The sequence below is a fragment of the Sander lucioperca genome, chromosome 16 (genome assembly GCF_008315115.2).
Source record: "Sander lucioperca isolate FBNREF2018 chromosome 16, SLUC_FBN_1.2, whole genome shotgun sequence".
Taxonomy (NCBI): domain Eukaryota; kingdom Metazoa; phylum Chordata; class Actinopteri; order Perciformes; family Percidae; genus Sander; species Sander lucioperca.
Window position 1 is genome coordinate 17,475,936 of NC_050188.1, and position 22,775 is coordinate 17,498,710.

A 22,775-nucleotide genomic window follows, 5' to 3' on the forward strand; every position below is an offset into this window, starting at 1 on the left:
GATTATTTTCATTTTAAAAAACATTTTATTGTACAAAATTTAAAAACAATCAACCATAGAAGCCAGCTGCCAGAACTGCAGACTCAAAATATATTCTAGATATTAACCATCTTCAGATGCCCAATGAGGTACATAATAATCACCCCTATCATTCATCTCACTCAAATATTTATGTTTAACCAAAAGTTAGGTCATATGCTTGCCTTGTCAAGATACAAGCTAGCTCATTAACTCCAGTAGATTACAGGTGTAATTCTCAGTCTCTATTGCCAAAAAGTTGTACATGTCTGCTGGAAGACTGCAGCTTTAACCTGTCAACCATTCAGCCATCCTTTGTAATACTTTGATAGTATTGTAACAAGACTTGAGGCTGTCTTTTGTCATTAACTGCTTAAAACAAAAATAAATAAATAGGTCACATTTAACAAATATGTTACAGAATGTTACAGTGAGGAAAATAAGTATTTGAACACCCTGCTATTTTGCAAGTTCTCCCACTTAGAAATCATGGAGGGGTCTGAAATTGTCATCGTAGGTGCATGTCCACTGTGAGACATAATCTAAAAAAATCCAGAAATCACAATGTATGATTTTTTAACTATTTGTATGATACAGCTGCAAATAAGTATTTGAACACCTGAGAAAATCAATGTTAATATTTGGTACAGTAGCCTTTGTTTGCAATTAGAGGTCAAACATTTCCTGTAGTTTTTCACCAGGTTTGCACACTGCAGGAGGGATTTTGGCCCACTCCTCCACACAGATCTTCTCTAGATCAGTCAGGTTTCTGGGCTGTCGCTGAGAAACACGGAGTTTGAGCTCCCTCCAAAGATTCTCTATTGGGTTTAGGTCTGGAGACTGGCTAGGCCACGCCAGAACCTTGATATGCTTCTTACAGAGCCACTCCTTGGTTATCCTCGCTGTGTGCTTCGGGTCATTGTCATGTTGGAAGACCCAGCCTCGACCCATCTTCAATGCTCTAACTGAGGGAAGGAGGTTGTTCCCCAAAATCTCGCAATACATGGCCCCGGTCATCCTCTCCTTAATACAGTGCAGTCGCCCTGTCCCATGTGCAGAAAAACACCCCCAAAGCATGATGCTACCACCCCCATGCATCACAGTAGGGATGGTGTTCTTGGGATGGTACTCATCATTCTTCTTCCTCCAAACACGGTTAGTGGAATTATGACCAAAAAGTTCTATATTGGTCTCATCTGACCACATGACTTTCTCCCATGACTCCTCTGGATCATCCAAATGGTCATTGGCAAACTTAAGACGGGCCTTGACATGTGCTGGTTTAAGCAGGGGAACCTTCCGTGCCATGCATGATTTCAAACCATGACGTCTTAGTGTATTACCAACAGTAACCTTGGAAACGGTGGTCCCAGCTCTTTTCAGGTCATTGACCAGCTCCTCCCGTGTAGTTCTGGGCTGATTTCTCACCTTTCTTAGGATCATTGAGACCCCACGAGGTGAGATCTTGCATGGAGCCCCAGTCCGAGGGAGACTGACAGTCATGTTTAGCTTCTTCCATTTTCTAATGATTGCTCCAACAGTGGACCTTTTTTCACCAAGCTGCTTGGCAATTTCCCCATAGCCCTTTCCAGCCTTGTGGAGGTGTACAATTTTGTCTCTAGTGTCTTTGGACAGCTCTTTGGTCTTGGCCATGTTAGTAGTTGGATTCTTACTGATTGTATGGGGTGGACAGGTGTCTTTATGCAGCTAACGACCTCAAACAGGTGCATCTAATTTAGGATAATAAATGGAGTGGAGGTGGACATTTTAAAGGCAGACTAACAGGTCTTTGAGGGTCAGAATTCTAGCTGATAGACAGGTGTTCAAATACTTATTTGCAGCTGTATCATACAAATAAATAGTTAAAAAAATCATATATTGTGATTTCTGGATTTCTTTTTTAGATTATGTCTCTCACAGTGGACATGCACCTACGATGACAATTTCAGACCCCTCCATGATTTCTAAGTGGGAGAACTTGCAAAATAGCAGGGTGTTCAAATACTTATTTTCCTCACTGTATCTCCATTTCAGAAGTCCGCATCCAGAGTGAATTCACAGTCCGTCATGCTTGACATAACTCCAAATCTCTGATACTCCCCTACTCGTTTCTCAAAGAAGTTGGTTTTCCCTTCTAATGAAATGGACTCCATGAAGTCAAATGGATTTTCAGCTTGGTATACCTTTTGATTAAAGGAGAGAAAAAAAAGGTTACTTACATTTTACACTATTACAAACAGCAAATAGCAGGAACAAAAGTTATAATTATCTTGATGTTATTAAATTACATTTCTTTCGTTAAATAATTTGTCATTATGGTAATTTTTGCAAGGTTCTAGCTTTTATAGTGGGATTTAATTCTTCTCAACTCAGGGATCTTCTGCTTTAACAACAACTACCACAGCATAAATGGGTTCAGTGAGTAATGACCAATTGGCTTTCATAATATCTAATTAATGATAATTACCTTGGCCAGTCCGAGGTCAGCGAGAAGCCGGTCGGCCACATACTCGATGTACTGCTTCATCAGACAACAGTTGATTCCAATGAGATCCACTGGCAAAGCCTCTGTCAAAAACTCCTGCAATACCAAACATGATAGTTTTATGTTTTAATAAAACTAGTATGGGCTATCAAGATTTTGGTCTTTTGGTTTATTATAATAGGAGTCAATATAAACAAAGTAAACAGTGAAACACAAGCAGATATACTGTATATGTATACTGTATGTTTCAATAATGTATAATGTGTAGTCTGGTTTGAGTATATTCCCACCAACATTAGCTGACCTGCTCAATGCTAACAGCTTTGGTGATGATGTCCTTCACTCGGTCCTCTGATGGCTTCTTCACCAGGTAGCTGTACAGCAGGCAGGCAAAGTTACAGTGCAGGCCCTAGGAAACACATCAATACACATGTCAGAGTAGTTTACATAAAAACAGAGAAGATCAGTGTCTTTACTGCCTTGATATGCAAACTGTGACCATATTACCACCCAAACTGACTGAAGAGCGCCATAGCTACTCTGACAATTTGTAAACAGCAAAGTGTGAATGGAAGAGCTAAACAAGCCAGCTGTCGAATCGACGAAGTGGGAAAATGCAGACAGTAGTACAGTAACCTCAGAGTTAGTTCAATGGCCTGAAATGAGAGGGAAAACATGCACACTACGCAGGTGTGTCAAACAAAGTGGCCTGAGATCAAGATTTTGACAGATTAAACTACATGTCTTTTGGTTTGTGAATTAATCTCACCTCATCCCTGCTAATCAGCTCATTGGAGTAGGTAAGGCCAGGCATTAGTCCTCTCTTCTTGAGCCAATAGATGGCAGCGAATGAGCCAGAGAAGAAGATGCCCTCCACTGCTGCAAAAGCCACAATTCGCTCTCCTTTTGGGCAAAAAAGTGTCAAAACTACTGTTAACCAAAGATGAACGGGAAGCTCCTCCAAGTGAGAGTTTCTCAGTATTATGTAATTTACAATATGATGTTTTGAAAGTGGTACACCTCCTTACCAAATGTGGATTTGCTGTCATTTATCCACTGGAGGGCCCAGTCTGCTTTTCGTCTCACACAAGGCATGGTCTGAGTGGCATTAAATAAGCTGTCCCTGAAACACACACAGTTAATACCAAATTACCTACTACAGCTCGGACATATAGACTCAGCATAACAAATTACAGTAACTATGAAAAGTATTGACTACCTTGCATTTTTTTAGTGAGATCAAAAGAAGATTGAAAATAAATAACAAATCTACCTAAATTAAAATACAGCAAAAATCCATGAAATTGTTGCCTTTCTACTCTGTAGGTATGTCAAAGCTGCTGCAGTTGGGAATGCAACAGAAATCCCCACAATGTGGAATAGACTGTAGCCTGTGATGAACAGGTGCAAGTCTTACAGTTTGATTGAATCTTCAGAAGATTAGACATATGGGGAGAATGTGTCTGACTATGGTTATGCACTTGTTCCAAAAAGCGCTGAGGCACATAATCTTTACCATCATCTAACCACTGCCACTGAGCATAATAAGAAGTGAGGATCCAAAAAGAAAAGAAAAACAAACCTCTCCTTCAGGTCCCTGATGTAAGTGTTGATGAGCATGCTGTACATCTCTGAATGAACAGTCTCTATAAGGATCTGGAAGCTGTAGAAGGAGCGTGCTTCAGGGACCTGCACCTCCTGGCAGAACCTCTGCACCTGTTAGATAAGACACAAACACAATACGGAAAAACTTGCACATTGTTTTAGGGTGTTTTCACACATGAAAGTCCGAACCAAGCTCCGGACCAAGGTTCATGTTTTTGTTACATTGTATACATTTGATCCGGTAAGTTTTGGTTTCACACTGCAGTTATGCAAGCGCGCTAAAGATCTAAATGTGACAAAACTACGTCCTGCTGTCGTCATATTCGTGAGCTGCGTCTCCAGATACTTATAATTGATTGGTTTGTAGACGGGCTTCCTCGTCCTCTCGTCTCCTCTCTCTGTGTTGGAGTTTTTTCAGCTGACATGCTGCTCTCCCCAACTGCTACGGCTCTTTTTGTTTTGTTGTGTTGTTGAGAAGCGAGACACGGAAACTTTCTTTCTGGAGAATTTATTCAGAGACAAACGGAAACCTACAGTGTACATTTACTACCACTTAACAAATAAACTGCTGATGTATTCTCTGCTCTGATAGCCGACAGCTCTCTGCTCTGAGCGCATTCACCGTCACTCTCACTCTCTCATGTAGCCTACACACTAAGCACCGACCTATTCCTTAAAGGAGCTTCCCCGGTCTTGTAACACAAGGAGAGCCTGCCAGAGTTTCTTGTATTTGGTCCGAAAGTCCGAACCATCCAAAAAATGCTTTCACACTATAAACGAACCGGACCATGGTTCAGTTTGGTCCGGACCGAGACCACCTCTTTTTATCGCACCTGTAATTTTGGTTCGAATCAAACAAAAAAGTCAGAAAGTCCGGACCCAATGAGGTATGTGTGAAAACGCCCTTATTTTTAAAGCTATAGTGCTTAGTTTCTGTCGCCCCCATGAGGAATTCTAAGTAATGACAACAACACTGTTGAAGCATCCAACCCCCACCCTTCCTCCACGCAGTTGCTAACACGGAGGATTAAAGAAACATGATGGACTCTTCAGAAGAGATAATTAGCTTGTCATTTTTACGTCCTCTTTGTCTCCAGATCTGAACGCTGCTGTTGTCCTTTCTTAGCGGTGACGTAAAACGCATCACTCGAGCTTCTGCGCACGAATGTCGCCGGACTACACTATCTTGTAAACATAGCTGTCGGTACACGATCCGTTCTGCCTGCACGATCCGTTCTGCACATGCGCAAAATGTTCGCGCATGCGCGGTTGTACGAGGATTTACGACACTGCACGATCTGTTCCACGCTTCCGGTCGACAGCCAAGCTAACGTTAGTTTAGCTAACAGCTAATTCGGCTAACTGCTAGCTGAGACAGCATGTAATAACTTTAAAAGACCCTCAAAATAAAACTTGAAAATAAATGTTGACATATATAACAAACACCTAACATATATAACAGCTGTTACGTCAGTTCTACTTTACTTGTGCTCATTTAAAATACAATCACTCAATACTTGTCTTTATTGTTATTACTGTGAAGTCTTAATTTAGCTGTAGCCTGCTTTTCCCATTACGTTTGAGTTAACGTTATTTTAGACTGAATCTAGCTGTCAGCTAGCGGTTAGCCGAATTAGCTGTTAGCTAAACTAACGTTAGCTTCCCGGTGGAGGCTAGCCATAGGTTAGCGTGGAACAGATCGTGCAGGTCGTATGGATACGTAAAACAGTATTATCTTGCGCATGTGCAGAACGGATCGTGCAGGCATAACGGATCGTGTACCGACAATAGCCATACTGAGAAATACAGTTTGTAGAGCTGATAGGCTTGATTAGCTTTGTATCAACTCATTTGGCAATGGCTTAAAAGTAATGGACATTCATTAATATAAATTAGTTGCGCACTATTTTCAAAGTATCATCTGCTCTGAAAAACATTGGTGACTGTGGTAGGTTGATGAAGAAATGCTCAATCTCTTGAGGCATACAGTCTAAAAACATCGGTCACATCTGAGTGAAACCCCTTACCAGGTTCTCATTGACGATACCATCACTTGCAGCAAAGAAGGCTAGCACATGGGAGATGAAGTGTTTTTCCTCAGGTTTCAAACGGTCCCAGTGTGGCAAGTCTTTGGTTAGATCAACCTAGAAAGACACAACATAAAATGTACACCTGTCACCCTCATACATTATTTAAGTTTTCCCAGTGGTAGCAGGCTGTATTGGATGACAGTGTTTCTTTTAGTTTTTTTTGTGTGTGTTTTTGTGGAGGGCTGCAATACAGTATGTCTTTGTGGAATCAACCTGAAAAGCAAACAGTATCACTTTTTTAATGAGTCGTGTGCACTTCAACTGCTGTCAAGACAGCCAGGTTCATTTGTAATTTTTGTTACATCTGTAGTATTTAATCTACCTTAAATAGAATGATGCTGTAAAGTTTGTGTTACATCAAAATACATTTGGTAAGTAAAACTTACCCTTAAGCCAGCTGGTGAAACACTAAAATGACAACATTTAGTTGGTACAGTAAAACTGATACCCACCTCCTCCACCGTCCAGAAGGAGGCCTGTGCCTGCTTGTACATCTTCCAGATGTCGGGGTACTGGATGGGGAAGATGACAAACCGTCTGGGGTTTTCTCGGAGCAAAGGTTCTTCCTCTTTCTCTGAACCATTTTGGCAGTCTGGGTCTTTATCTTTGAAGCCATTCTAAAGAGCCAGAGCACAGTAAGTAAACATATTTTCACTTTACCTTTAGTGTGGAATTTTTTTATCATGTTTGTTTTTCTAATTGCTAAATTTGGATTCGGTAAACATCGGTAGTATCCCCATTCACCACTATAGTTTTGGACTTTGGTAGACAACTAATTGTGTCTTTAATTATAATTAAATAGGCCGCTTGCGACATCCAGAACAAGGCACATAACGTTATCGCATCCACATGTCAAATATTAGGCTTTTTTAGTTATTAAGTTATTATAACAGCATCTAAAGACTGGAATGTGTTGCCAATACAGATAAGAGAAGTGAATACTTATCATTCTTTTACTGGTCAGCTGAAGAACTGGCTTATTGATAACCAAATATGTGCACATTAGATTGCTGAATGCCTGCTGACTTTTGATGCCTGCCTGCAGATTTGTTTTGTCATGTTACTTGTTGTATGATGATGTGTTGCGTTTGTTACTTGTTGTTGTGCATTGTCTGTTTGTTTTTTTAATGTTGGTCTGTGTGTGTTGTTTTTATATGTTGACTGTTTGTCATTTTATTTTTTTTTAGGTTGCCATTTTCAAACTGGCCAGGGACAACAGATTAGATACAGAAATTAGCCTGCTGAGCTAAATCTGGCTCATTTACAGTTGCTTTGCTGTTGATTAATGAGCATTGTCCCTGTTAAATAAATTAATTAATTAATTAAATAAAAATAGTTATCAATTATTTTGTCACTTTCCATAGCTAAACTGTTTTGCAAAATATAACTGCATTTTCTCAACGGTTGAGGCTGGGTTCCAGACAACTCGGAACTTGAAAATGTCAACCTCCTACTTTAAAAAGTACAATGACACACCACCATATAAGCACACCACTCAAGGTTTGTATCTGTAAACTCGGGGGAAATCTATCTACCCCGACTTCATGAAGTAGCAGTTGTCTGACGTCACACAACAACGTTAAGTATATTTGCCTCAGCCTGTATTTAAGTAAAACATATTTAGATACGTTTCCAAGTTTAATAGTACCATAAAATAAAATGTTTAATGGCGTCTGTCTCATTTATCCTCCTCTGTTTCATTTACATCTATGGTTTATACATGCAAGGATCAGGACCTCCGACTAGCTAGCTTAACTAACTAACTAACTAACTAACTAACCCATGACTGGAACGCAGCATCCGAAAACCCCCTACACTGTATTTTTTTTCTTCAATAAATGTATTGAGAACATTTGCATACATACAAACACACACAACAAAACAAATAAATACATAAACAATCCATACCCCAGGCAGTCTACAAAGTCCAGCAAGGCTAACCAATAAGCAGTCCAATTCATAAATAGCATAAATTACAGTTAGAAAAGTTCATTCAGAATATCTGCAGTCTTCAGAGCTAACCATTGACATATATAAAAGGAGCTAACTCAGAGCACCTACCATGGATGTATTAAGAGAACCCCTACGCATCACGGATGTAGTATTTTTCTTCTTCAGGATGGCGAAGCATGTCCCGCCCTACTCGGTCTCTGATTGCCTTACCCTCACATTTACCCTAACCCTAACCAATCCCATTCCTCTTGCCTAAACCTAACCAACCCAAGCAAAGCAGACAACGAGTACTAGCCAATTAGAAGAAATGTAGGGCGAATCATGCTATCGCCAACCTTACATCATTATTTTTTTGGCACACGTTACCGACAGATACGGTAGCTAACGTTAGCTTACATGGACATACAAGGCCAGTTTTAAAACAGTTAAAATGTTGGATTAACGTATATTCATATAGCTAAGACTTTAACTTTAAAAAACAAAGCCAAAAAACACCTCCATTTATCCGGAGGACTCTGGACACACTGACATTAACTTACGTATGTTATTTTGAAGTTACGTCTCTCCAGATACATTAGTAAACTGCTTACCGATTCTTTATCAGATTGCAGACTTATATTCATGAAATCCATTTTCTGAGAAGACAATTATTTCACCGTCGGTGTCATTCGAAGTACTGAATTTGGTTCTTCTGGCTTGTACTGCGTCGCATAACCTTGTGTGTGGATGCAGCTGTAGCTTTGTTGTTTAAACCCTTTAAACGACACCCACACAGAGAGGCTGTAGCGCCTCTACTGCTCATACACGTGCTATATAACGAAACCACATTATCTAGAGTGGATGACAGAATATCCCCAAAATGACTATCAGACTAATAAATCATTTTATTGGACAGGAATGCAATTTGACATGACATAATCAATACAAGTAGCATGCTTATAGATGTATTGTAAACATGGAGGAATATTTACATTAATCCCTTGTGTTTTTAATGACAGCATGACCGTAGTACAAACTCTGAGCTAGATGTCAATGTGTGTGAACTGACAAGTCCAGATCGCTACACTGGTATGTTGTGTATCCCCAACCGGAACACATCATTTGTGCATGCCCATGCACAGTTTTGGGACTTCAGCATGAACACTTGATGGAAGGCCATTGGTGGATCATCATCTACCTGTTGCAGAAAAAAGTTTTTGAAGAATTTGTAAGCACAATGATGACATGAACTGTTAACTAAAGCAGAAATGTATTATACATATATCACAGTTATTTATTTTACCTTACATGCAATATGTAAAGACAAATCTATTGTTAAGGAAGATGGTTGTCACTCTTCTCCTCTCTTCTTCGGCAGCAGAAATGTTTTATGTGCATCACAAACTTGTGTTTGTTCGTCATCAGACCAAAAAACAATACAATTACTAATTACTCTACACTAAAGACATGTATAACAATTTTCCCATTATTAATAACCTTCCTTTAGTTTTAATATTTGGACATTATTGCTAGTGTTTCCAAGGCACCTTTAGTTAAGTTATTGTATATATTCTACTTTTTGCTGTCGCTTTAACCAAATTTCATCACATTTGACATTAAGTACTTCATTAATGGCTCTGACGACGTTGCTTGTAAATAAAAACACTGCCTCTTTCACATGAACACTCTCGTAGCTGGATTGGAAAACCCAGAGTTAACAGAGCCAGTTAATAACCAGCTAACCAGTTATCCAGGATGGTCAATATTAGGCTCAGTGAAGTCAGGTAACCCAAAGAAGTTGAATTCGCTTGATACAGGCCCCAGGTGCAGACCCAAGGGTATCAACAAAAATGTACCAGCTTACCTGTAACTGTCCGAACACCATGATGAGGATACAACTATCTATCGTGGGTTGGAAGTCTTGTTCTGTGATAATGTGCTTAATACGCTTGAAAGGCAAGTTCTGTGGATTGGAAACAATAGCATTTATTAATAGAATGTACAGTACCACATATACACACAAAGAAAAGGTGCTTGGTCAGGAAGTTGTCAGTGAACGGCTCTGCTCCTTTTCTTCCGTTACTACTAACCTGTTACGGAAGCCTACTTTTCCCACATTTTTTTGGATTGTGATTAATACAAACTGATTAAGAAGAGATACTTACTGCCAATTTGCCAGTGATGGCTTCTCTGCCCTGAAAAGGTGAACCTTCCCACGTCAAACAGGCGTCAGCAGACTAAGAAAAAAAAAAAGCATGTTTACACCAAATACGTGCACACTATATATATATATATATATATATATATATATATATATATAAAAAAAACAATTATAGTATTTACAACAGTAATTTCAACTGTAAATGTTGTGATGTGTCCGTGTGATGAAATTTGGTTCTTCAGTGTTGACACCATATGTTAATAATGTTTATCAAAACAGGCAGTAATTAAATGGACGCTTAACAAACTTACATATAGGTTACCCAGTCCCGACCTGTTGGTATTGTCAAACTGGTTGTAATATTCTTGGACAAAGCCCTCTCCAAGCTTTTGCCATATTTCTTTCTCACAAGCCATCTGTGAAGCTTTAGATCTGTAAAAGAGAAGAGTCTTATTATAAGCAGTCAGTTGAAGTTGCAGTAGACTGCAGGCTGTTTACTGAACTCATGTTGACACTTTATCAACACATTCTCTAACGTAAAAATATTCTGGTCACTTCAGTAATTTAGACAAAAATTATGCAACTCAGGAATCATATAAAATAAACACTGTATATGGATGAATGGAAGGAGGTCAATGATTTTATCAAGTAAAAAGGTACAAAAGATAGGCTTCTAGTCTAGTTAGGCATGCCAATCACTTCATTAGTTACAATCATAACTTCACTGATGTGACATGTTGGTCAGACAGAAACACAGGCATGAAATAACTTAAACACTGTAATCCCCCCACCCCATCCTCATATTTCATATGTTTGTACTGTCACTCATTTGTAGTTATGTTGATATGTCTTTCTACTGTGTGTTTTCCCTTTCTGTTTATTTGTTTGTCATGGAAAATCTATAATAAAAAACAAACAATTACTGATGATAGAGAATCGCTCAGACTGAAGTCTTGGCCCATTTTGATAGGATCCATTATTAAAAGAAAAACATGAGTTAATGTAAATGAAGCAACACAAATCTTAATCGAAAACTACTAACAAGTAGCTGTAGCAGTATTCTGCTGCAGGTTAACTTAATGAGAATCCCCCAACCCTCTCTCGTGACCCTACATTTAGCACTCTACTAAAGTCAATAATTACAACCAACACAACTAAATATGAATGCATCATTTTTACAAGTTTCAGTACACTTTCACTTCAGTTATACAGACATTATGAAAGAAGGACATTATGACAAAACTATGAGGAACACTGAGATTTGGTGGGAGGTGATCTGTGAAGGTGGTCGTGTGACTTAAGATTTATCAGACCACCCACAACTTGGAACAAAATGGTTTGATTTAACGTTGTATTTTACAGATACATTATGTTAGCCGTCTCTCCTGGTGAAGGATAACTTACAGCTGTGAATATACAGTTAAAACCCTATGCCCTCCTTTGAATAGTGTTTTACCCATGGTTTTACCGGTATTCCTGCTAATGTCCGAGTTTTCAATCGGTTTCAACGAGAACAACGATCTCACCAATTACAAAAACACTAAGTTAGATCACCGAGTTTGTTTTGTGAAAAATTAGTTGTCAGGACATCCCGAGTAGTTTTCTGTAACGTCATTAAACGTCTGGCCAAAGCCACATCTATTTGAATTGTTTAAGGGGGCTCGATAGAGGTTGGAAACAGATTCAGATCCATCAGAAGTTACTACCGAGCTAGCCTGGGGCTTGTGGGGTAAGCTACTACAGCCAGTGTCAACGCTAAGCCAAACCCGTGCCCACTGTTTAACATCGCGAGTCACCGCCATAATAGCGTAACGTTAAGTTATGGCTAACGTTAGCACACATATGTACTTTTCCCGGAACCGTTTCATTTATCTATGTCTCGATTCTAGCTTCGTTATATTCGTCTCAACAAACCCGTGTTAGTACACGTGGGCAAGTTGTTGTTGAGAAGCATTACTTAAACAGTACTTTACCGTGTCCGTAAGTTTTAGTTTACTTTTTCAATCAGAGGGAGGCCAGCGTGGAGACAGATCCAGTCGAGGATGATGGTTGGGGTTCCCGCTTCCTCAGAGTAGCAAACCTATGACGTCGCTTACAGCTGACCAATGAAGGCCAAGAATGATTGAAATAGTTTGCCCTGAGGTAAGCCTCTCAGGAGCTCGTCCTCCCCGACTGTATCAACCATGGTATCAACCTATCAACTACCAATATATCCATGATCATCTCCAACACATTCTATACCCATGGTTGGACTTTAGGCCCTTAAATCCCATAGATGTATAATAAGAACATGTATATTATAATACATCTATGGTCAATCCTAGTGTGGTAGGCGGGATTTATATGCCGACTACAGGGAAGCGCTGCTGCCTGAAGAACTAACTCAGGTCTGAAAACATGTCAAGGGAGGTAAACCAACCGGTGACTGTGAAAAATAAACCAACCCATGGATGTATTATATTAACTGGAAAAACTAATAATGGGCCATACAACAAAGACCTTGTCTCAAATAAATCTTTAATGATTATTTAAGAAAAAACATCAACCAAAATCATCTTGTAAATGGAAGACCTTTATTAGTAACTATTTTGTCAAATAATGAATCAAATAATAAATTAACCTGTAACCATTACTGATTAAACCTTGTTGAATGGGTAAGGGTCACCTCCAGTTATTATCACAAAACTCAATTACAGCTCCACCCCTGGCCCAAACTTTCATAAACTATCAACTCATCTATAGTGTGCTTTTATTAAAAAGGTGCTTTCAACAATGCAGCCCCATATCAATGAGGCAACTGTCATCCATAGTCAGTAACTCAGGCTAGCAATAAAGCTAATATTCTGAAATGGAAGACATTAAATGCTTAACTGGATATCTGGATAAAAGATCTATATTGCTCGTGGCGAGTGATGAGACATTAGAAATACAGATTAATTCATAACAGCGTGCAGGTCTTTACAAACACCAGTAACAGGAATGTAATTATTTAAAAAAGCTGGGTTAATTATTTATGTAATACCCTTAAGATCTTTACAGCTCCTGCTATTGTACCATGTTTACAGTGTCCTATTGGCAAGCTGGATGACTTTGTCCTCCTGACTTGTCAAAAATCCAACATCTTACATTGTTTTCTTCACAAATGGTGAAAACAAAACTGACAGAGATAAGACCCATTTAGGCACTTTTAAAATCATTTTGCTACAGTTCAGTGCATGTTGCCAGGAAAAGGACACTCAAAAATGCAGAATGTCTTCCCGCACTTGACTTCCAGTGACTTGTTCAGAAAGGCTACTATTGCTTTGTTGAGGCCGCTGCACCAATAGATCCTCTTGTAATGGATGGCAGTAAAAGTCTCTACAGATTCACCCAACAGGCCTCTGAGGTTAGAACCAAGTGATGTGTTAAATGTTCTGGCGTGTCACTGCTCTGGCTGTGATGTGAAATAATCATCTGTCTGGAACACACTGGGGATCTCTTGATGCTGACGTGGCGCTGGTCTTCTTGGGCTGGCCGGTTTCTGTAAGTGAACCGACAAAAAACGAATCCTAATTATCCAATAGCACTGCCTGAAGTAGAATTACAACAATTGTTGTGCTGGATTTTAAATGTTTATTGGAAAAGGGTCTCTGTTCAACTCAGCTGCACAAACGTTTCACACCATAAATTACTGGTTATTTCATGATTGTAAATATGGAAACACATAAAATGTATGGGTACTGAAAAAACAAATTGACAATGTAAAACTACAAATCCACATATATATGAAGGCACTCTCACATTTAAGAAGCCTGGGACACTCATTGTGCGGAGGATCTTCTTGAAAGCACCTGGTAGTGTTCCTAGTTCTCCCTCTGCCTGTGTGACCTGCTCTTCCATCGCGTTGACGTTGGCTCCCACCAGCTTTACAAAGGCCTGCAGGCACACCAGAATACCGTAATATAGTAAAAAGCTGATAAAATTGAGATTCTGTGCAACACTATTTGAGACAAACTTCATTCAAGACAATTAAACATCACAGTTACATAAAACAATTTTTTTCACAAGCCCATGCAGGCATTTCCTAAATCAATCCTTAACAATCTTTAAATGGTTTAACTTAAAGTGGATCTTTTAAAAAATAGGAGGTTGAATGAGTGAACTTAAAAACACATTTTAAATAATATAAAAAATGTTGTGTGAATTTAACAAAGCCAGCCCTTTAGTTGAGGAACAGAATAGTTACTAAAACCAACTCCGTATGAAAACAATAGCTGTCATAACTTACTATTATTATGTCCTGGATTGTATCCTCATTAGTTACTCGGTGCGGTGGGATTTAAAAACAGGAACATACTGCACTCCTAGACCAGTGTTTACTTCCATTATAGGAATAAAAATGATCAACCAATTAAGATTACCTTGTTCCTAATATCTCTCAGAGGTTCTTCTCTTGTAAAGAGGAAATTTAACATAGTTTATTTTGACTAAAAACACTGCACATAAATCCTGTTTACATCATAGGTTTTATGCTACATTCATTTCAGAATCCTTGATTAAGTGTGCATTACAACAACACAACACCAAACACACCAAATTAACACCTAATGAATACATATTTTTGTAGTATTATTTAAAGGGAATTCCTCCCTAGTATTCAATCTTGCAAAGTTAAAATGATCACTCACCTCTAACTTATCAATTCTTCTGTATATTTGTCTCATTTCACCCGATTTCTGTTGGATTTGAGGTAGGTTTTCATTCACTATCTGAGAGGTATCATTACGAATCTAGAGGAAAAAACACAAAAGGATGCGAGAAACAAATTATTTTATTTGAATCAAAATGAGATACAGTGCATTCATAAGATTATACGGTGTCATAGCCTGACTTTGCTTACCATATCCAGCATTCCAACAAACTCATCTACTCTTGTCAGCATTTCTTCCAAGCTCTTGTCCAAGCACAGAATCTAGATGAGAAATCATTAAAATAAAAGTCTGTAAAATTGCACACAGTTTCTGTGCACTTTCAAATTAGTCCCACACACCAGTCACAGCTGGAATTAATAAGATACCTGAGTGAGCAAAGACCACAGGACCAAAACACAGGGGCCTTTGTCTTCCTACAGACCCAGCTAGCTAGCTCAGCTTCTTTATAAATTGCCTGGTATCACGCATTTCCAGTTAATGTCTACTCAGGAGTGACAGCAATTTTGGTCAGTCGACCATCATAAGAAAACATAGTTCCTACAAATATAGACATCTGAACTTTTTTGTGTTTACATTGTTATCAACTGATTGTTATCACCTGGTGTTATTTCCCTCCAGAGCTACAGAAGGCATTAAACAACTGTTTTCACAGAGTAATACTGAACTTCATAGATTACCCCTTTAAAAGCCGCTTTATAGTGCTAACATTTTTAAATGGCATACATTAAAGAAAGCATAATGACTAGTTAAGGAGTCGAAAATACAAACGTAAGGACTTGGACTGACTTGGGACTTTACAGTTTTGACTAAGGTGTCGATAGCCAAGACTTACTTAATATAAAAGAATGACTTTGTCCCATGGATGCATTAGCTAGAAGAACTCCCATCAAAGGACACCCGAACCACTGAGGGCAAACCAATCATGTCACTACTTTAGTGTCGCTTAGCAACCACTTCACTTCCAGCCGCTGGTTAATTACTTTTCTTATAATACATCCATGCAATGACTGCATTGCTCGTTAGCTGAAGCCATTTATTAGCCAAGTAACGTTATATTGCAGTTATAGCTACTAGTGTGTGCTACACTAGCTACTTCATTAACAAAGAGCTAACGTTAACTCAGCTAGTTAGTACGTACAGTGCTTTTCAACTTGGTGTGCTCTCTTGTGTAAAAGCCATGAACACAAACCTCTTCTCCAGCTGTCGCCTTGATGTAGGAGGAGTAGCTGAGGGCGGTGTGTCTCAGGACTTCGTCGTCCTGCTGTGGGTAGTGCTGCTCGGGTATCTCGGGGTCTGCTGCTTCGTTGAGGCTCGGGCTTTGAGAGATAACATTAGCTGCTGCGCCAAAGCTGGGGCTCTGCGACACGGTACCGCTGCTGAGGATTTCGCTCACCATGGACAAACTGCTCGCACTTTGGGAGACGATGCCGCTGTCTCTGCTTATCTCAGCGCTGGACTCCTCCAGGGGAGACAGCAGGCCCACCCTGTCAACCCGATGATGGTCCATATCGCCTGTCTTATTTCTGTGTAACTGCCGTGTTTGGTTTTGGTTTTGCCTTGTCAAATGACTAGATCACGTGTTTTTTTTGCAACGGATAGTGGCTCATAAGGGTCAAAACAGTGTAGCGCATAATACTTAACTTTGTATCCCACTTTATTGTAAATATTCGGTAACGTTGCATGTATAATTGACGTCAAAGCAAACATTTCTAAACCCTAAAGCAAATCCAACACAGAACGATAATCACACTGTGATATAAATCTACAATTGCGATGTATCACAAAAAAATGCTAGAAACAAAGCCTCCATCCATCCATCTTCGTCCGCTTATCCGGGGTCGGGTCGCGGGGGCAACAGCTCCAGCAGGGGACCCCAAACTTCCCTTTCCCGAGCCACATTAACCAGCTCCGACTGGGGGATCCCGAGGCGTCCTGGGTCTTCCCCGAGGCCTCCTCCCAGCTGGACGTGCCTGGAACACCTCCTTAGGGAGGCGCCCAGGGTTCATCCTTACCATATGCTCTGATACCAAAGCCTCGATCTGATATAATTATATAAAATGTATGTTGTCAATAGTGTGACACTGATGTTCATTGCCATTGGTCATTGACATTTCATGACATGCACTGTAATTGCAATTTCGGCCAGCAGATGGAAGCCAGAATTACTGTATGGCAATTTACTTTAGTGGTCTGCACAGGTCTAACTCAGAGGCATTAGCTATGGCATCGGTTAAAAAGGTTTACCACACCTTTCAACATATTAACTATCTAATAGAATTGCTAAGCTGCCAAATCAGTTTATGTGGAGAGAAAATGCAGCAATGTCTCCCCCTTAATATAAAGTAGGGATTAATTTAATGTCACCCAATGCCATGGTTATTTTTGCACTTTAAATCTCGAATTTCCTTATTTTAATTTTAATTTTATTTCAATTAAACTAACAATACTTTGTCAGCTTTAATCCGTCTACACTTGGACCTCAAAATGGCCAGCTGAGCATCTGTGTCACATGTGGGGAGCATCTATCACACATTAGTGCTAAAACTATTAAAATCTACAATGAGCTACTGCATGTGCATGTCTTCTGCTGAAACTTTTATACTTCATATGCAGGTTTCCCATGATTGTAAGTCAGTGTTAAATACACTGATAGCAAAGATCATCCAGGATTTGGGGTCAGCCAATACACTCAAATCTGCTGCTGATTGGTAGTGCAGACTACAGCCAAAGCAAACCAGTTGGGTGCCAATGATCTATTAGCTGTTTGAGCAGTGTGGCATCTCGAGTAAACACAGTCAGCAGACCAACATTAATTAGCAGAGAGGTGAAAGGAGTTTGCTGCTGCTGGAGGGCTTCTGACCTAGGACAAAGCTGCTGCATGTCTATGTTGAATATACTGGATGATGATAAAGACTGGTTCTATCTGAAAAAGTGATGTCTAGAGAAAATTATTTTGTGATGAAACTTTACCTGTGTATCCTACCCAACCTGACTACTCTAACAGGAATGGACTTGTTGCAATAAACTGCATTACAGGACTGACATTACAGGAATGAGGTTAAAGTGCTCTTAATTATTCAGCATCTTCGAATAGTCATCAGTAATCAGTGTAGTTTTACTTAGTTTGCTGTAGGCACTGAAGGGAAAATATCTTCACGATTTACTGTAGCTGCAGAATGTTTATGCTACCAGAAGGCAGTCACACCCCTTACGACATGTTTCGTGGTTATGCATTCCTCATCTACAGATGCTGCTGTTGGTGAAGACATTGGTATGTCAGCCTATGCCGGGATCATTTGCTTTGTTGACTGTTAGCAGTGAGTCTGGTGAAAAGATTTTGAATTTTCTTTCTGAGGGGCTGAAAACCAAAACTTGATGTTTTCGGTTGTCAGTAAGTCAAGCTGACCAGGAAATCTCTCGGGATGTCACATTGTCTTTGTATTTTAAATAAACCTGTATCTACTGTACGCTTAGTAGACAAACCGTTCCTTTGCTGCAAATGTTTGATGAAACAAATCAAATTATAGTTAATTTATGCACCCACAACTAAGTGACTAAGTGATGATATTAAGGATTTAAAATTAGGTTAATCTAAGACAAATTAAAATCATACAAACTTTCATTGGTCAGTGTAACATTTCAGGTAACTTTCATCCTTGTGACTTGTTCATTATTATTATTTTTTTTAAATGGTAAAAAACAAAACAAATAGTTGCATCTTCAAAATTAAACAATTATGGGGCCTCCTGGTAGCTCACCTGGTTGAGCGTGCGCCCCATGTACCAAGCTCAGTCCTTACCGCAGCGGCCCAAGTTGGATTCCAACCCGTGGCCCTTTGCTGCATGTCGTCCCCCCTCTCTCTCTCTCTCCCCCCTTTCCTGTCTACAACTGTCCTATCAATTAAAAGGCATTAAAGCACAAAAAATAATCTTAAAAAATAAAGTAAAACTATTATGCACATTCTCACAAATTCAATAGTAGTGGCTGTTCAAGAGAGATTATATTCTGAGAACAGAACAGCTGCAACACAGATTAAAATTATACCATTTTAACAATGTAAAGCTTTAGGAACCATAAATGTAACTGCTGAACCAAACAGTCACATTTCTAGTTTGCAGACTTAGAATAATTTATTGGAACAGATACAAGGATTTGATCACAATCATCAATGCATAAAAGAACTATTAAAAAAAAAAAAAAAAAATCATACTCTACACAGCATTTATCAGAATATAAGAAATATAGATTTACTCTTTAAAAACATCCACAAGCAACCCCAAGTTGGTCCCAGTAATAAGAATGAAAAATGATCTTAATAAAAGTGGTCACTAGCAAAAGATATTAGGCTGTAGGCACATTCAGAACTGTAGGATACAGTGGACTCGCCTAAAAACAGTTATTTGTTCTGATGCTTATTACACACATACGTACAAATATTTTGATGTAAGACAAAGACAACTTTAAAAAATACAGGAAATATATACAATACATTTTCCTTGTTTCTTGGCTTGTAACTTCCAATTATCAATTATTTTGTAAAAACAAAAAGAAGTTACAAAATTAGTATCTGACAAAACACACTCATGCTCATATTTATCCGGCCTGGTGTTCCAGTTTAAGTCTCTGAGCAGTTGGGAAGTTTCTGTCTGTGTGCTAGTCTGTTTATAGGTATTATAGAGTAATGACGGTGCCGTCCTCCTCCACCCCTCCCCTGGGCAGAGCGAGACTGTGTCGCGGGTCCGTTTTCAGAGAGCTGAGGATTTTGTGCAGGCTGCCGTTGCTGTGGCGGAGGGCTGGGTTGCTGCTGTGATGCGGAGGCTGTACTTGGTGATGACGGTGCTGGGACTGTTGGTGCGGGTTGGGCTGAAGGTTCAGGTCTCTGTGGAGCTGGTAGCTGAGGCTGCTGCTGTGGTGGTGGTGGTGGTGGGGCTGGGACCCTCCGTTGAGGCTAGGCTGCGAGTGGAAGGAGGCAGTGGAGACCACCGATAAAGGACGTGTGGGGGGGCTTGGAGGTGCCGCTGGGCCTGAAGCTGTTGTTGGTGTCTGCTGGTGTGTGCGAGACACACTGGACGCCAGGGAAGCATTGGACCTCTGAGACGGCCGCTTGAGGCTGCTCTCAATGACTATATCCGTCTCTTCGTCACTCTCCAGGTCGTCTTGGTAACCATGTGCTCCAGAGGATATCGCCCCCACTGAGGCCACTGACAAAGTCGGGTAGCCAGTTGATCCGCTGCTGTCAGACGACTGACCTGAGCTCCCTGAGATCCTGCTGCTGCGGACCACATTGTTGCGCTGGTTCACTGGCTTGACAGTCACAATTAGGTTGTGGCTGTTGGCAATCATCATATCCGTTACCTGATCTAAGGACTTTCCAGTCACTTCAATGCCATTCACCTCCAGCACCTCATCATTAACCGCCAGCAGCCCGGTGCTCTCCGCCAACCCTCCAGGCACCAGCCGAGATATGAAGATGCCGGGGACTTTCTCGAGCCCGTGTGGGGTCACGCGAACGCTGGTTCCATCTCGAATGTAAAAGCCCAGGGGTTTGTCCGAGCCGTGACGATACAGTCGGACACGGCGGTGAGATTCAGGTAGGATATCCACATCAATGATGGAGGAGACAGGCCGGAAGTCCTGCGGCATGCCGATCCGGATATGTGGCCGCTTGCGGTTGATGTCGTTATTGCGAAGTGCGACCACTGCCTTCTTCTTACGAGTTATTGTGTTGGTGCCATAGCTAGCATAGTCAACCTCTTCTGTAAAGAAATAAAGGGAAACAGAGAAACAGAAAGTGAAATTAGGTTTCAATATTGTGAATGTGCAGGTAACACAAGTTGAAAACATTCTTTCTTCCATGAGTACTTTGTTCCCAAATATTAAAGGCAACAAGGAAAAAAAATGAAAAACTAAAACACCTCAAGGCACAAAAAGATTGAGGGGAGGATCTGTAAAGTTAAAACAAACTGACAACAGAAAAGTTTCCATCCTTGAACCACAAATCCTGTACACGAGTTTTACCCTACATCTTTAAATCAAAGCACCTGCCTTACAAATTCAACAACCTTTGATCAATCTATGCACAGATGTGCTTGGAAATAGAAAGACCTGCTGCTAATCATTTATACAGATGTTATTCCATATGTGACATAACACAGTTCGTATTACTGAAGCCACAAACAAGGCCAGAGTACCTGCTGGTTTACTCTATAAGTGAGTTAAGTATGAAGCAATGTTTTTTTAAAATGAGTTCAGCCTTTTGTATGAAAAATTAGGTGAGCGTGTCAACTGGATTCGCATACGCCTAATGCTGTGACTCTCTGTGTTTCTTTGTGTGCATGTTTGTATAAAACGCTGAGTGTGCAGAGCATTCCTGCCTGTGCTGACAGAGGTGACCCACCCTCCTGCTACCAGGCAGCAGCTGTAGGGATCCCCAGTGTGCATTTCTACACAGGCACATACATGTACTATCCTCATTACAAACTAGGGCTGCACGGTATGAGTAAAATATGCGATATCTTTGTTGAATATTGCGAGAACGATATTACATGGGATAAAAAAAAAATTAAAAAAATAGTACTCAGTTCTGCATTTCTGCTGCTTTCCGTATTCTGCTAAAATACAACAAATTGCTTGTTGAATTTAAAACAATTGAAAGGAAATCATTTTTAACATTCTTTTATTGAACAAATTGAACATTGAATTGAATATAAAAGCCACCACTAAAAAAGAATGACAGTAACAAAAACATCTTTGAGTGTCTTTCTTGATAATGTCGCAGCCTTTTGCGATGTGTATATTGCGACAGTTGATATCGCAATTAGAGATGTTCCGTATCGGCTCCGATACTGCCTAAAAATACTGGTATCGGTATCGGGAAGTACTGGAGTTTATGCACCGATCCGATACCACGTAATAAAGTTAAAGTAGTTTATTTATGTTCTTTTTCCGTTATAACTGACGGATAATAAAAGAAAGTTCTGTGGCGTTCATTGTTTGTGTTTGTTCATGTTTCACAAAGAGTTTAACCTGAGCCAGACTGACAACAAAGACAGAAATCATATCACATCCATACAGGGATAGTAGAATACAGTTGTTAAAACATAATAAAATATATGACACACTGGTATCGGTACTCGGTATCGGCCGATACGCAAGTTCAGGTATCAGAATTGGGAAGCAAAAAATGGTATCAGGCCATCTCTAATCGCAATGACGATTAAAAAATGATATATTGTGCAGCTCTAGTACAAACATGGAACTCAAAAGATACTGAGCAGTCCTCCACTAGCTGAACTAGTAAGAGACCCCAAAAGACATAATACAATGTGAAAAAATGAGCTGTGAGGGAAGATCAGCGTGGAAATCTCAGTTAAAGCATGATGTTTCCAACCAGAGATTTAGAGCAATTAATAAAACAATGAAATGCCTCATAAAGGACTGGCCTCTTCAGAACAAGATAGCTGCTGCCAAACATGCTCATGTACTTGCTTAGATAAAATAAAATAAAGGAGGGAGGATTGGGGCTGGAGTGGAATGAAAAATATACTCTGGGGTGTTATTGAGTTATGGTCCTGATAAAGACAGAAATGATACAAAGTGTGCTCCATGATGGAAAAGAATAATAACTTGTTAGCACTCTAATCTTCCCTTCTCAGGCAGACAGGAAATCTGGACACAGCAAAGCCTGATGTGACAGGAAGTAAAAAGGTCCCCAGGCGGGAGCATCAGCTCCTGCATTTCCATGGCAACGGCGATGAGTCATCTTTGCCCTACTGTTTGGGACACCTGCTTTC

The 22,775-nt window shown here is 39.9% G+C and overlaps 4 protein-coding genes across 8 annotated transcripts in view; all 4 read right to left on the reverse strand.

Moving 5' to 3' along the window:
- Positions 1-5: 5 nt before the first annotated feature.
- Positions 6-8,981, reverse strand: rrm2b (ribonucleotide reductase M2 b). 3 transcript variants are annotated; one of them, XM_035993389.1, is made up of 10 exons: positions 8,742-8,981; positions 6,651-6,815; positions 6,136-6,252; positions 4,086-4,219; positions 3,532-3,626; positions 3,273-3,406; positions 2,808-2,912; positions 2,486-2,599; positions 2,041-2,201; positions 6-446 (listed from the first exon to the last, which is right to left on the reverse strand). In XM_035993389.1, the coding sequence occupies exons 1-9, from the start codon at positions 8,781-8,783 to the stop codon at positions 2,049-2,051; spliced, it is 1,059 nt and encodes a 352-aa protein (XP_035849282.1). In that variant the 5' UTR covers positions 8,784-8,981; the 3' UTR covers positions 6-446; positions 2,041-2,048. The 3 variants fall into 3 exon arrangements, with proteins under 3 accessions (XP_035849282.1, XP_035849283.1, XP_035849284.1); XM_035993390.1 differs by having other exon boundaries at positions 6,651-6,710; positions 8,742-8,939; XM_035993391.1 differs by lacking the exon at positions 8,742-8,981 and adding an exon at positions 8,107-8,216 and having other exon boundaries at positions 6,651-6,710.
- A 36-nt stretch (positions 8,982-9,017) lies between these two features.
- On the reverse strand, positions 9,018-12,477 carry LOC116047423 (nuclear transport factor 2-like). Of its 2 annotated transcripts, none has more exons than XM_031296238.2 (5): positions 12,288-12,477; positions 10,603-10,723; positions 10,296-10,367; positions 9,995-10,093; positions 9,018-9,328 (listed from the first exon to the last, which is right to left on the reverse strand). In XM_031296238.2, the coding sequence occupies exons 2-5, from the start codon at positions 10,705-10,707 to the stop codon at positions 9,212-9,214; spliced, it is 393 nt and encodes a 130-aa protein (XP_031152098.1). In that variant the 5' UTR covers positions 10,708-10,723; positions 12,288-12,477; the 3' UTR covers positions 9,018-9,211. The 2 variants fall into 2 exon arrangements, with proteins under 2 accessions (XP_031152098.1, XP_031152097.1); XM_031296237.2 differs by having other exon boundaries at positions 12,265-12,392.
- A 365-nt stretch (positions 12,478-12,842) lies between these two features.
- bloc1s4 (biogenesis of lysosomal organelles complex-1, subunit 4, cappuccino) lies at positions 12,843-16,571 on the reverse strand. Its single transcript, XM_031296236.2, has 5 exons — positions 16,172-16,571; positions 15,171-15,242; positions 14,959-15,060; positions 14,072-14,206; positions 12,843-13,811 (listed from the first exon to the last, which is right to left on the reverse strand). The coding sequence occupies exons 1-5, from the start codon at positions 16,487-16,489 to the stop codon at positions 13,713-13,715; spliced, it is 726 nt and encodes a 241-aa protein (XP_031152096.1). The 5' UTR covers positions 16,490-16,571; the 3' UTR covers positions 12,843-13,712.
- A 2,510-nt stretch (positions 16,572-19,081) lies between these two features.
- Positions 19,082-22,775, reverse strand: part of pard6gb (par-6 family cell polarity regulator gamma b) — a 41,854-nt gene continuing 38,160 nt past the window's right edge. For both annotated transcript variants that reach the window (XM_031296239.2, XM_035993249.1), the window contains exon 3: positions 19,082-20,738. In XM_031296239.2, coding sequence (XP_031152099.1) covers positions 19,654-20,738 — 1,085 coding nt within the window. In that variant the 3' untranslated portion in view covers positions 19,082-19,653. The remainder of the gene's footprint in view (positions 20,739-22,775) is intronic.

Excerpts from the sequence above, each read along its gene's own strand:
- rrm2b (XM_035993389.1), bottom strand. The coding sequence starts at position 8,783 with ATGGATTTCATGAATATAAGTCTGCAATCTGATAAAGAATCG. Across the intron at positions 4,220-6,135 it reads GTATCGTCAATGAGAACCTG|GTGCAGAGGTTCTGCCAGGA; the intron begins GTAAGGGGTTTC and ends CTTATCTAACAG. Across the intron at positions 3,407-3,531 it reads TGACAGCAAATCCACATTTG|GAGAGCGAATTGTGGCTTTT; the intron begins GTAAGGAGGTGT and ends TTTGCCCAAAAG.
- LOC116047423 (XM_031296238.2), bottom strand. The coding sequence starts at position 10,707 with ATGGCTTGTGAGAAAGAAATATGGCAAAAGCTTGGAGAGGGCTTTGTC. Across the intron at positions 10,368-10,602 it reads CGGGACTGGGTAACCTATAT|TCTGCTGACGCCTGTTTGAC; the intron begins GTAAGTTTGTTA and ends TTTTTTTCTTAG. Across the intron at positions 9,329-9,994 it reads TGGTGTTCGGACAGTTACAG|GTAGATGATGATCCACCAAT; the intron begins GTAAGCTGGTAC and ends TTTCTGCAACAG.
- bloc1s4 (XM_031296236.2), bottom strand. The coding sequence starts at position 16,489 with ATGGACCATCATCGGGTTGACAGGGTGGGCCTGCTGTCTCCCCTGGAG. Across the intron at positions 15,061-15,170 it reads TTGTTGGAATGCTGGATATG|ATTCGTAATGATACCTCTCA; the intron begins GTAAGCAAAGTC and ends TTTTTCCTCTAG. Across the intron at positions 13,812-14,071 it reads GTGTCCCAGGCTTCTTAAAT|AAACCGGCCAGCCCAAGAAG; the intron begins GTGAGAGTGCCT and ends GTTCACTTACAG.